Source organism: Carcharodon carcharias, chromosome 20 (assembly GCF_017639515.1).
Source record: "Carcharodon carcharias isolate sCarCar2 chromosome 20, sCarCar2.pri, whole genome shotgun sequence".
Classification (NCBI taxonomy): domain Eukaryota; kingdom Metazoa; phylum Chordata; class Chondrichthyes; order Lamniformes; family Lamnidae; genus Carcharodon; species Carcharodon carcharias.
This window is the reverse complement of record NC_054486.1, coordinates 47,139,352-47,153,372: the sequence shown is the minus strand read 5'-3', so window position 1 is coordinate 47,153,372 and position 14,021 is coordinate 47,139,352. Positions and strand designations below refer to the sequence as shown.

At 43.0% G+C, this 14,021-nt stretch overlaps 1 protein-coding gene across 1 annotated transcript in view; it reads left to right on the top strand.

Moving 5' to 3' along the window:
• ttc6 (tetratricopeptide repeat domain 6) overlaps positions 1 to 14,021 on the top strand; it is a 213,144-nt gene that overhangs the window by 86,577 nt on the left and 112,546 nt on the right. Inside the window, exon 15 of the mRNA XM_041214176.1 lies at positions 6,111 to 6,224. Coding sequence (XP_041070110.1) covers positions 6,111 to 6,224 — 114 coding nt within the window. The remainder of the gene's footprint in view (positions 1 to 6,110; positions 6,225 to 14,021) is intronic.

Below are 14,021 nucleotides of genomic sequence, written 5' to 3'. Positions count from 1 at the left end.
CCTTTTGTGGCAATGAATTCCATAGATTCACCACTCTCTGGTTAAAAAAGTTTCTCCTCATCTCTGTTCTAAAAGGTCTTCCCTTTACTCTGAGGCTGTGCCCTCGGGTCCTATTCTCTCCTACTAATGGAAACATCTTCCCCATGTCCACTCTATCCAGGCCTTTCAGTATTCTGTAAGTTTCAATCAGATCCCCCCTTGTCCTTCTAAACTCCATCGAGTATAGACCCAGAGTCCTCAAACGTTCCTCATGTGTTAAGCCTTTCATTCCTGGGATCATTCTTGTGAACCTCCTCTGGACCATCTCCAGGGCCAGCACATCCTTCCTGAGATACGGGGCCCAAAATTGCTCACAATATTCTAAATGTGGTCTGACCAGAGCCTTATAAAGCCTCAGCAGCACATCCCTGCTTTTATATTCTAGTCCTCTTGAAATAATGCCAATATTGCATTTGCCTTCCTTTACTCCCATGCCAGGATGATTGCCTAATGCTTTATCCACCATACATGAAGAGGGACTTTAGAGACCATCAGCTCCAGGATTGGCAACGTCAGGACCTGTAGATAAGAAATAGGAGCTGGAGTAGATCATGTGGCCCTCAAGTCTGCCCCAATATTCAACAAGATCATGGCTGAACTTCTATCTCAATTCCACCTTCCCGCGCTATCCCCATATCAATTAATTCTCATAGTGCCTGTGGTAATCTGATGTGTAATATACCTTTAAGAAGAATGTTGTAATGAAGATCACATGATCTTATTATCCAATAGCAGAATAGCTTAGGCTACCTTTGTAATCAGTAGTCAGTAGTGAGTAGTCTGGAGTTAAAGTCTGTAATGTAGAGACAAAGGGCAGAAATTCCCCCCATTGAGGGGGTTATTTGGGGGCAGGCGTGAACCCGAGCAGGGCCGCGCCACCATTTTACGTGGGCGGGCCAATTAAGGCCTGCCCAGCATGACACGCGCCCGGAAGTGCAGAGCACTCCCTGCGTGGGCAGGGGGGATTTCCTGAGTTGGGACCTGCGCTCTTTCACGCATGCGCAGGTAAGAGTGCAGAAATATCGAGGTTAGTTTATGGTTTAAACATTTAAATTAAAAAAAAGAAAATATTTTAAGATGTTTCCTCATCTGACAGTGTGATATGAGCTGGGACATGCCAATGAATTTTTTCAAAATGTTTTATTTAATTAATAAACCCTTCATGAAACCTCATCACGCCCATGGATGAGGTTTCATGAAAAATGTGAAGGCCGGCCTCTTCGCCTGCCTACCAACCTTAAGGTTGGGTGGGCAGCATTCTTAACCACTTTAATTACTTTCTTAATGGCCTTAATAGGCCCTTGACAGTTCACCAAACTGAAAATCTATATGACATGCAGTGAAGTCAGGACACCCACCCAACGTCACTGCGTGTCATTTTACATGTCGGTGAGTGGGCCCCACCCCCGCTCACCGACCGGAAAATTCTTCCCAGGGGTTAAGTTTTAAGCACACAGGCGTGGCTGCTGAGTTTTATTGTAAATAAATAGAATGTGTTCTACATAAGGACTGTCTGCTGATCTACTCTGTCTATGGTAACAACTTGGCCATCCCGAAACAAGCATGCAGTCTGGATCCATTAGTCCAACTAAACTAGTGACCAGGATCCAACAAACTGCTGATGAGGAAAAAACAAGTAAAAGCAAGGAAGGATGAAAAAAAGCAAGAAAAAGTGAGGAAGGAAATCAAGTGAACTGAAATTGGGCCATACCTTACACGACAGTTGTAAGTAGAATTTCTGCCCTAGTCGTCGAAACAGTCCCCTCGATGCATGCCACAGTTTGGAAGAGTTGATTCTTTCGAGCCAGCTGCGGACAATTGGTCTCACTATGTTGAATGCCTCATGTTCTTTTTCCAAGCTAATGACATTGTGGGGGAGGAGAGAGGTGAGCAATCCTCTTATCCACATATGGGCGTAAGACCTATGGGTTGATTTGAAGTTTGAAGGCACCCAGTGCTCCAGATTCGAAAAGTTTTGATGACTTAGTGAACCTTGTAAAGAGTCATTACCAGCCCAAGCCCTCGGTAACGATGCAACGGTTCAATTTTAACTCAAGAAATAGGGCCCCGGGGATACACTTGCTTTTTATGTGGCAAGTCTGAAACAGTTAACAGAATATTGCGAGTTTGGTACATCTATAAATGATATGCTTAGAGATCATTTGTTGTGTGGTATAAATGAAGATACAGTTCAGAAGAGATTGCCGTCTGAAACAAATTTGGAATTTCAGAAGGCGTTAGAAATAGCACTGACCATGGAAAGCACAGTGAAGAACTCAAAAGCCATAAAGGGAGCACAAAATGGTGCCGTCCTCCACATTGGGCAGGGAGCCCCAGCCAAAAAAGGTGTGAAAATGCACAGCTCTGATGAGAAGCAGGAAGCAGCCACCACTTGCAGACAAATAAAAAGAAATGACAGCAGCAAAAACATAGAATGTAACAGAGACAACCTTGTAATGAATGGAAGTTTAAAAAATGTAATGTTTTTACTGTCATCAAAACGGACACCTCATGAGACATTGCAAGGATAGAATCAGGCAGATTTTCAATCAAAACCCCCGTGATATCCATAATGCAGAACAGCCTGAAGTAACAGATTCAGATATTTATTCATTGTATAATTTGAAAGGTAGGGAGAACAGAACCAATCTATGTAACAGTGAGGGTGAATGATAGACCTATCAGGATGGAGGTGGACACAGGGGCTTCTACTGCGGTAATAGGTGAACATACCTTCACATAACTGAATTATGGAGAATGTAAATTAAATTTGGAAGAAACAGATACCAAATTGAAAACTTACATGGAAGAAGGCATCAAAATCAAAGGCATAAGCAGGATTACTGTACAGTACAGAAGTCTGTTAGTAAAATTACCCTTGATGGTGGTAGCAGGTGAGGGGCCAAGCTTCCATGGACAAAACTGCATGAAAGAAATTAAATTGGATTGGGCTAAGATCTTCCGCTGAGCCAGTGGACTACCTGAGCTACTACAAAGTTACGACCCAGTTTTCAAAGCTGAAGTCGAGAAGACTCAGGGGCTACAAGCAAATCTTCAAGTGGATCCATACACTAAACCCTGATTTAAGAAGGCAAGACCAGTACCTTTTGCAATGCAGGAAAAAGGTAGACGCTGAATTGAACAATTAGAGAAACTGGGATAAAAACAAAAAACTGCGGATACTGGAAGTCCAAAACTAAAACAGAATTACCTGAAAAAACTCAGCAGGTCTAGCAGCATCAACAGAGAAGAAAAGAGTTGACGTTCCGAGTCCTCATGACCCTTCAACAGAACTGAGTGAATATTAGGAGAGGGGTGAATATGAGCTGGTTTAAGGTGGGGTAGGGGGGGGGGGAGGGGTGGTGGGGGGAGAGAAGTGGGAGGGTGTGGTGGTGTGGTTGTAGGGACAAGCAAGCAGTGATAGGCGCAGATAATCAAAAGATGTCACAGACAAAGGAACAAAGAGGTGTTGAAGGTGGTGATATTATCTAAATGAATGTGCTAATTAAGAATGGATGGCAGGCCACTCAAGGTACAGCTCTAGAGGGGGTGGGGTGGAAAGACTAGCAGGGCATCCAAGATTTAAAAATAATGGAAATAGGTGGGAAAAGAAAAATCTATATAAATTATTGGAAAAAGCAAAAGGAAGGGGGAAGAAACGGAAAGGGAGTGGGGATGGAGGAGGGAGTTCAAGACCTAAAGTTGTTGAATTCAATATTCAGTCCAGAAGGCTGTAAGGTGCCTAGTTGGAAGATGAGGTGCTGTTCCTCCAGTTTGCGTTGGGCTTCACTGGAACAATGCAGCAAGCCAAGGAAAGACATGTGGGCAAGAGAGCAGGGTGGAGTGTTAAAATGGCAAGCAACAGGGAGGTTTGGGTCTTTCTTATGGAAAAACCGCAGGTGTTCTGCAAAGCGGTCACCCAGTTTACGTTTGGTCTCTCCAATGTAGAGGAGACCGCATTAGGAGCAACGAATGCAGTAGACTAAGTTGGGGGAAATGCAAGTGAAATGCTGCTTCACTTGAAAGGAGTGTTTGGGCCCTTGGACGGTGAGGAGAGAGGAAGTGAAGGGGCAGGTGTTGTATCTTTTGCGTGGGCATGGGGAGGTGCCATAGGAGAGGGTTGAGGAGTAGGGGGTGATGGAGGAGTGGACCAGGGTGTCCCGGAGGGAACAATCCCTATGGAATGCCGACAGGGTGGGGTGAAGGGAAGATGTGTTTGGTGGTGGCATCATGCTGAAGTTGGCGGAAATGGCGGAGGATGATCCTTTGAATGCGGAGGCTGGTGGGGTGATAAGTGAGGACAAGGGGGACCCTATCATGTTTCTGGGAGGGAGGAGAAGGCGTGAGGGCGGATGCGTGGGAGATGGGCCGGACACGGTTGAGGGCCCTGTCAATGACCGTGTGTGGAAACCTCGGTTAAGGAAGAAGGAGGACATGTCAGAGGAACTGTTTTTGAAGGTAGCATCATCAGAACAGATGCGAGGCAGCCCATGCTATTCTCCTATACAAAAACAGAATTACCTGGAAAAGGTAATTTTCCAGGTCTGGCAGCATCGGCGGAGAAGAAAAGAGTTGACGTTTCGAGCCCTCATGACCCTTCGACAGAACTAAGTAGAAATAGGAAAGGAGTGAAATATAAGCTCGTTTAAGGTGTGTGTGTGTGTGAATTCTCCTATTGGTTACTACAGATCATGTGATCTTCCCTAACAAGTATTATTCCTAATTACACACTAAATAAAACCATAATTGCTACACTGATGTTAACACGGTTCCAGAGACTGTGGTTCCTGCAAGTTTCGGAAGTCATGGAGCTACAACATTTCTCATGGATCAGGCCTGAAAGACTGAACTTATAATTTCATGACCCGTGTGAATATTGTAATGTCATGAGATAAATATCCTTGTAAATACAAAATGTACAGAAAAGTTAAAGGGGCAGGAATGTATTAATCATAGTTTTGATAAAAGTAGGACTATATCATTAGGAATAATTTTGTATTGTAAGATCACATGATCTGTGTAAACCAATCGGTTTGTAGTGTGGGAACCTCTAGGAGGGAGTTCTTCTTTAGTTATAGCACTTTTTGTACACATGTAGCTGGTGCTGCTGCTTTGTAAATAAAGTTCAATATTTCCACTAAGAAAAGTTGCCTGGAAAATCAACTCTAACAACTGGGTTGTTGCTGTTACAACTCAGTCAATTGGTTAACATCGTACACAGATTTTTAAATGGGCATTCATACTATACGTTTACTGCCAGAATTTAGTGGTCAAATTACTTTAATATTGTCACTGGAACTTTTTTGTTTAATGGAGAAAATGAATGCCCTAAACTTAATAAATCGATAATCCCAGAATCTGCATCTAACTTCCAATCAACTCATAGTTATTATAATCCCACACTTCTATGTAAAATATGGGACTTGAATCTGATATTATGCAGCAATAAATGTCCAGATCAACATGGGCAAACCATATTGCTGACTGCAAATTCCAGTTGCCACGGGAATGGGGCTTTACTAGGTCCATTACTTCAAAATAATTGGCCTACTTGGTTGCCAGGATCATAGTTTGCCATTGTGAGATTTGAACTCTTGATCTTGGGGTTACAAGCTTGCCAGGATCATGGTGGCCGGCCAGCAAGGAGGCTGTTAGTACAAAATTGAGCACCTGCCACCAATCACCAATGTGTTGCTCATTGACACTTTCTTAAGTAGTTGATTTGTTGAAAATCCTTGCAGTTGTTTGCCCTGTTCACACACGTCAACAATTATCTGTAGAGAATGCCATTTTGGAAAAGATACTGGATTAGAGGAAATCTCCATTGACCAGCCTGGGGAAAGTCTTTGGGTAGTTTCAATGAGGCGAACAGCATATTTCATTGAGTAAAATCTGTATCATCGAGTTTCAGCTGTTGCCTATCTTGAGACTGTTAAATGTTACTTAACTATACAGTTTTGGTAAATGTGTGATATTTCATGTTATTTTCTGTACTTACAAGGAATACTTCATATTACTTTATCCAGCATTTTACTTAACATTTACAAATGCAAACCTCTTTTCCATTGCAGGCATATCATTTGGCTGTTGAGGATCTAACTTCAGCAATAAACATTAATGATACCTGCATCTTGGGTTATTTTAACAGAGCTGTCTGTTATCAACAAGCAAATGATCTTCAAAAGGTACAATTAGGAAAAATAGAGGGAAGTTCCTTTGACTGAATGAAATGTACATTAAAGAGGGCATAGATGTAAGGAGTAGGAAGATGTACATTTATCATAGGTTTTGGATTTCCAGAGCCATTTTGTCATGAAATAAAGCCAAAAATTCAAACTGATAAAAAAGTAGGCAATTACATGTTAATTATGCTTTGATTTACATTATGTTGTCCTGATCACAGCTCCTTTGATCTGGATGTTAAATGTCTGCTTGGAGTATTAGGAAGGCAGGAATACCCTTTCCTCCGCCATGTATTTCATGTTTTTTTCATGTATTTCTTGGTACAATAGTACTTCTTGGAGCAAAGGAGCACCCACATTATGCACTGAATTGTAATCCCAAAATAGGTAGGCTGGGTCAGGTCAGAGGTTAAACATCTAAAAACTTCCAACCTGACTACTGTCCACTTCTGGGTTTAACATAACTATCTCAAGAGGGGGAGCCAAACTGCTTTCAGGAGGTATATTAGCAATTTAACTATTTTAAATAGGCAGGATGCCTTTGATTTGATCTGTATTACAGGTTGAACTCCCTACCTGAAACGTTTGACATCATTTGCATTCAACAGCGTTCATTTGCACTCATCTGGTAAAATTTGTGCTCAAAAGCAATCATTTAGCTATCATTTAATCTTACCTGTACTGTAACTGACATCAATGTCATCATTTGCCCCAAAACTCAGCGCTCAAACATTTGCAATTAGCAACATCACTTAAGCATTCAAACACCAAAAATGATCATAGAGTTTATTTTCCATTTTTCTGATTTTGATAGCTTTAAACGTCATAAAACTGAGCTAACATAAGAAACAGCAGACCCTGTTTTGATGAAGTACTTTTATGTGTTTCTTTATGACCTATAACTCATGCAGCACAACCCTGCCCACACCCTCAGCCGCGTCCGCCCACCACCCTCCTCCCTGACCCCCACCCTCCCCCCTTCCTCTTCCCTTCTTCCCCTTTCCCTCTTCCCCTCTTTCCCCTCCCCCTCCCTTCCCTCTTTCCCACTTACTTCTGCCCCCTCTTCTCTTCCTCCACCCCACTGAGCAGAGATCTCTGTTCACAGGGCCAGCTGGAAACTGGAAGGGACGTTTTCCGGCCAGCCCTGGTGCAGATTTGAAATTGGTGTGGGAGCAGCGATGACTGTGGCAATGAGGTAAGTATTGGGAAAGTGTTTGAGGGAGGTTGGGAGGGAGTGGTGGTTGAGAGAGGTTGGGAGGCCTGAAGCCTGGAAGATTGGCAGGGCCCGAGGTCCAGAAGGTCAGTGAGGCCCAAGGCCCAGAAAGTTGGCAAGGCCCGAAGGGTCAGCGAGGCCCAAGGCCTGGAGACTGGTGGGACTGGAGGCTGGGGGCAGAGTTTGGGCATGGGAGGGATAGAGCTAAGAGTTTGGAGGCTGGAGGGATGGGGGAAGAGTTTAGACCCTGATACTGGAGGAGTTGGGGGAGCTGATGGCAAGGAGAGTTTAGCCCCTGAGATTTTGGAGAGTTTAGACCCTGAAACCTGGGTGGTAAATGGGTGAAAAGTATAGACACTGAACGTGGTAAAATGAAGTACTCTGCCCCTTTAAAAGAATGCAAGTGTTATGACACAGCAGTTGGTAAAGGTGAGTTATTTAAAAATCCCAGATGGAAACTTTAAACAACTGTCATAACCTATATTTTCATTTGGTATGTCTGAGATGCAACTCTGAATTCAGGCATAAAACCACCAGTTCTTGAGAGCTTTTTAAATCAATTTGCATTATTAATTTGCACAAGTTAAACATATACACATGGCTACAAATTACTACTATCATAACTTTTAACAAATTCCCAAACTAATCTCCACTAAGACAACAGCAACTCGTAGACTTTAAGCGGACATCAGACAAAGCATTGTCACTTTACAAATTCAAAATGAGGTTTCTTTCACTTTGGTTCCTGTGCAGACAGTTGTAGGCTTACAGCTGCTTTGATGTTACATGCCTCTGCTCTGCACACACAAAGTTGCTGTCTGTTATACCCGGCACGTCTCTTTGTATCGCCAGCCCCTTTGAACTCCGCCTCTTCTAACAATAAAACCCCTTTCATAGTACCAGTTTTATTAGTAATATAAACATTGCTTGGTCTCTGCTAGCAAGGTGCCAGATTTCACTCCACTTCTTGAATGCTCTTTTCAAGAAAATGCAAATGCACTCTACCTCTGTTACATCTCAAAACTAATATACATCAAAGCACCCAGATTAGCTGGCTTTAATCCAATTAAGACACACCCACAGGCTAAACCTCTATTTTTAAAAAAAAATAATTTCCAACAATATATACATTAAAGCTTCATGATACAAGTGTTATGATCATGTGACAGCACTGACAAATTACTGTACAGTGCGAGCAACTGGGAACTGCAAGCCTGGTTCTGGAGGTTTCTGAGTGAGCATGTATGATCTGGTGCTCTGCCCTATGTCTGAATAAACCATCACTGTTTATTCTTATGTCAGTCTCTCCCAGTTATTGATTGCAAGCAGCAATTGATGAGAATGTAGGAATGCATGCAGTTAGAGTTCAGTTGGTCAATGAATTTATTTACCCAAGACATAAAAGTGGCGATGAGGATAAAGAACAAAAGAGAATAAATCTCAAGACGGGTGAACAAAGCACTGGACAGCCAACAATTGGAGCAGAAAGCAGTGCTGCAGTTTAAAAAATTTTAAAAACCTCGCAGAATCGCAATTGTGGGGTACCTGCCAAAACTCAAAAAGAGCATGAAACCCAGCAGTGAAAAGTCGACAGCTGCGGAGACAGGGTTAAAAAAAGTGAAAATTTTTAAAACAGCAATACATTTAAAAGGGTAAATAAATGAAAAATGGCTATGGACAGAAAATTATAAGAGACCCCAGAGAGAGGGCAACTTAACTCATGGTAAGCCAAACACCTAGATTCGTCATTACCTGGAAAGTCTATTGGAATTGCAGTTCCCTTGTAGTCATTCATGATGCCGCAGCTCAGTCATGTCGATCCATTTGACCCCATTTCAGATGACTGGTTTCAGTATGTCAATTGCCTAAGGCTCTTGTTTACCACTAATGACATCGCATTGGAGGAGAAGAAGTGAGCGATTATTTTGTCCTCATACGGGAGCAAACGTACAGGCTGATCTGTAAGCTTATGTCACCTAGCGCCCCAGACTCAAAGACTTTTGACGAATTAATAAAAATTGTACAGAGCCACCTGAGACCAAAGCCCTCAGTTACTAAGCAGCGCTTCAAGTTCAATTCAAGGAACAGGCTTCCAGAGGAGACAATAGCTGACTATGTGGCTGTTTTAAAGGCATTAACTGAGCATTTGCAAATTCAGAATGTCCATTAGTGATATGTTGAGAGACCGGCTGATATGCAGGATTGGAGATGATACTATCCAAAGGGGTTTGCTAGCTGAACCTAGTTTAGACTTCAATGAGGCAGTAGAATTAGCTAGCGTGATGGAGAGTGCTGTTAGAAATCCAAGGTTATAAAAGATACACAAAATGGTGCCGTCTAGCTGGTCGAGCGGGACAATCCAGCAACAAAAGGTGCAAAGCTTTGGACTCCACGGAAAGGCGGGAAACACTGTCTAGCTCCAGACCATTGAAAAACAATGATACTGTGAGAAAAATACATCCAGGCCTCCAGTAAGCCAACAACAACTCAAACAAGTTGAGTGCTTTTTCTGCCACCGCTATGGCAATATAAGGTGGCACTGTAGAGAAAGTCTAAAACAACACTATAAAGGCAGAAGGAAAAATCGTGAAATATGCTTCATGGAAGAGCCAGGAGAAATAGAATCAGAAATCCATTCATTATACAACTTCAAAGTGGGTAGGAACAAGCCAATCCAAGTAGTCATTACAGTTAACGGACAATCCATTAAGATGTAAGTTGATACAGGAGTGTTGATGTCCATCATTGGAGAAAATGCATTTAGATATCTGAGTAAAGGAACCCATCCTTTGAAGTTAGAAATTTTGAATACAATGCTGAGGACATACACGGCCAAAGAAATAAATGTGAAATGGCTATGTCAAGTCAAGGTGCAGTATGAGGAACAGTCTGCAAAATTACCCCATTTTGTAATGTCAGGCAGGGGACCGAGTCTCCTCAGAAGTAACTGGCTGGGAGAGATAAATCTTGAGGGCCCACTAAGTTTCCAATTTGAAACCAGAAGAGTTGCTGCAAGAAAAAATGAGTACGCAAGTACCCAACAGGAGAAGCCTGAAGAAGTGTTACACCGGGACAGAGTTCAAGTTCAAGTCTTTTGAAAGGAAATGGAAAATCTATTAAAGGACTTTCGTGCACTACAATATTCAATGAGCTCCCAATTTGTGCCACAAGAAAGGAAGAGTTAAGCCTGTCTCTGGCCAAGTTAAGGAACGATTTAGCTGAGAAGGGGCAACGATATGTGATCCTCCAGGAAACTATTAATGAGAATATGAAAAAATTGGAAGAGCTGAAGCAGCAGCTTCAGCAGATGAAGTTTTAAAGCTGGAAGGCCCTGAATTCTCTGAAGAGCTGTTGGAAAACCCAACTACTGAGCTCATTTATGTTGAGCTCGCGCCTGAGTCTAGTCCGGCCAACGGCGAAATTAAAGATAAGACAGAGATATGGGTTAGTGCTCCCAAGGAAAGAACACACAGGAAGAAAAAGAGAAATTATTGACAGTTCTTGGAAAGAAAAACAAAATGAATTTTCTTTTCCCTTTTCTTCTTTCTCCTCCCATCATGTAGCTCACCGCTGTATTGCTTTGTACTTGTAGCCCTTTATCTGTTTCAGCTTGGAGGGGAGGGGCAGCAGGAGTGAACGTGACCACACCCGGAAGATGGTGGGAAATCATCCACTGAGGGACATAGGGGGCAACTGCCCCTGAAAAGGAGGCCTCAGAAACACAAGCCGAGGTTGTTGGGCTACGACGCTGAACCCGTCAAAGAAGGTCTCCTGAGAAACCTGACTTATAAATAGTTATAGTGTAAATAGTTAATGTGTTTTAAGCTTGTTAGCTGTACCTTTAAGTAAAGGGGGAGGGATGTGGTGAAGTGAGATATCCTGTCCCTTTAAGAGATTGCAAGTGTACTGATCATGTGACAACACTGACGAATCACTGTACTTAGGCAACAGGGAACTGTAAGTCTAGTTCTGGAGGTTACTGAGTGAGCATTTATGATCTGGTCCTCTGACTTATGCCTCAATAAACCTTCACTGTTAATTCTTACATCAGTCTCTCCCCGTTACTGATTGCAAGCAGCAGTTGAGGAGAACATAGCGTGCAGTTAGAGTTCAGTTAGCCAATGAACTCATTTACCCAAGACTAAAACTGAAATTAAAATGAATTAAGACCTGTTGGGGATCAAATGATGCTCTCAAGCATGTACTGTATTTTCTTGGACAAAATTAAAACCTATAAGTTATTAATTTCCTTGTTTTTTTCAAATGCAGATTGCTGAGCACACTTGATATCTTTGAGTGCACTGGATAGCTTGGAGCGCACTATCAAATTTGATGTCAATTTCATTCTAAATTAGAACTTTTGATGTCACATTGTAATTGCGAGTATAGAGTACAGTTAAAAGCAAAAATGATGTTAAATCTTTTGGGTTGGGAAACCCAGCAGCTCAAGGGAGGAGGACAGATTAGTGGAGAAGATGTTTCTTCTCAGTATTCATTGTGGGACAGGAGGAGCAGCAATCCTTACCCTCAGTTCCCTTGCAGGCCTATACTCCCAATGACCCCCAGAGTAAGGGAGTGAACCATTCCACATGCCCCTGAGAGCAGACATCACACCACCCCCTCCACCCCCCCACCCCCTGATCATGGTTCAGACAAGATCCCTGGGGTCAGGAATTGGACCTTTGTGGGTCAGGATTTCGATTCCCACATGACATCCCTCCTGGAGTCATGAATCAGATCTGCTTCCTTGGTTAAAGATGGTGTACACCAGTTGGCTTTGTGCAGTTGTGGCTAAGGTAAGTGGTTCTCCATGTTGAACTCTGTGGCACAAGGGGTGGGTGTTGAATGGTTGGTGTTCTGATGCAGGGAGGTGTATTGGAGGGAAGGGAGAGTGGACAGAGGTTGGTGTTCAGGTAGAGGGAAGGGCCTAGACCTGTCCAGGGCATGGTGATCCTGTAAGGAGTTGGGGGGAGGGGGTTAAGTCAAGGCAGGGATTGAAAGACGCATGAGGACCCTAAAAGGCAGGATCAAATGCTATCACTGTTGGGGTCCTGAGGGCGTTGGGTGGCGGAAGAAACAGTCAAAGGGGGTAGTGCACTTGCTATGGGGGCAGGTCCAGAGTCAGGGCCAGGTATTGGGAGGTCTCATGGGATGGGTCAGGGGAGCGAACAGAAGTACCGAGGATAATTATGGGAGGGCTCAGCATCAAAGTGGGCATTGGGATGGTCATGGGTGTAGGCACAGAGTGGAGAGATAGCATGTGCAGGGAACTGGTAATAGGGTCCAGGGTAATGGGAAGGTTTAAGGGTAACAGAGAAGAGAGGAAAGGTTAAGTTGGGTGGGTCAAGGATGATGTGGGCAAGCATGAAGGTGACAGGGAGGGTAGAAGGTACAGGATTGGGATTCAAAAGTCATATTATTTTAATGTCTCTTTTCAAGCAGAGCTTTTCTGAATATATGTGTGTTTAAAAAGAAAAGGGAGGATGTAGATATAGTAGTCCAGGAGGAACACTGTGAGATATTGGATGGGATAGTCATAAAGAGAGAGGAAGTACTCGAAGGATTGAAATCCTTGAAAGTTGATAAGTCACCAGGGCCAGATGGATTGTTTCCGAGGCTGCTGAAGGAAGTCAGGGAGGAGATAGCAGATGCTCTGAGGATGATTTTCCAATCTTCACTAGATACAGGGGAGGTTCTGGAGGACTGGAAAAATGCAAACCTACTTCCATTGTTTAAAAAGGGATCAAAGGAAATGCAAAAACAATTATAGGCCAGTTAGTCTTACATCAGTGGTGAGCAAATTAGTAGAATAAATCCTGAGAGATAGGATTAACTGTCATGTGGAAAGGCATGGACTAGTCAGGGATGGTCAGCATGGATTTGTTAAAGGAAGGTCTTGCCTCACAAATTTGTTTGAATTCTTTGAGGAAATGACAAGAAGGGTTGATGAAGGGAGTGCAGTGGATGTTGTGTACATGGATGTTAGCAAGGCATTTGACAAGGTCCCACGTGGCAGATTGGTCAGGAAAGCAAAAGCTCATGGGATTCAGGGTAATGTGGCAAACTGGATAAAAGGTTGGCTTTGTAACAGGAAACATAGGGTAATGGTCGATGGATGTCCTTGCAAATGGAAAGTTGTCTCAAGTGGTGTTCCACAGGGCTCGGTGTTGGGACCCTTGTTGTTTGTGTCATATATTAACGATTTGGACATGAACATGGGGGGCACGATTGGGAAATTTGCAGATGACACAAAGATTGGCCGAGTTGTTGATAGTGTAGAGGATAGCCATGATGTCCAAAAAGATATTGATGGGTTGGTGGAGTGGGCGGTAAAGTGGCAGATGGATTTTAACATAGAGAAGTGTGAGGTCATACACTTAGGGAGGTCAAACAGTTACAGGGATTACACAATAAATGGGAATATACTAAGAAGGGTAGATGAAGGAAAAGATCTTGGTGTACAAGTACACAGGTCCCTGAAGGCAGCAGTTCAAGTAGACAAGGTTGTAAGGAAGGCAAGTGGAATGCTCTCCTTCATTGGCAAGGTATAGAATATAAAAATAAAGATATAATGTTAGAATTGTATA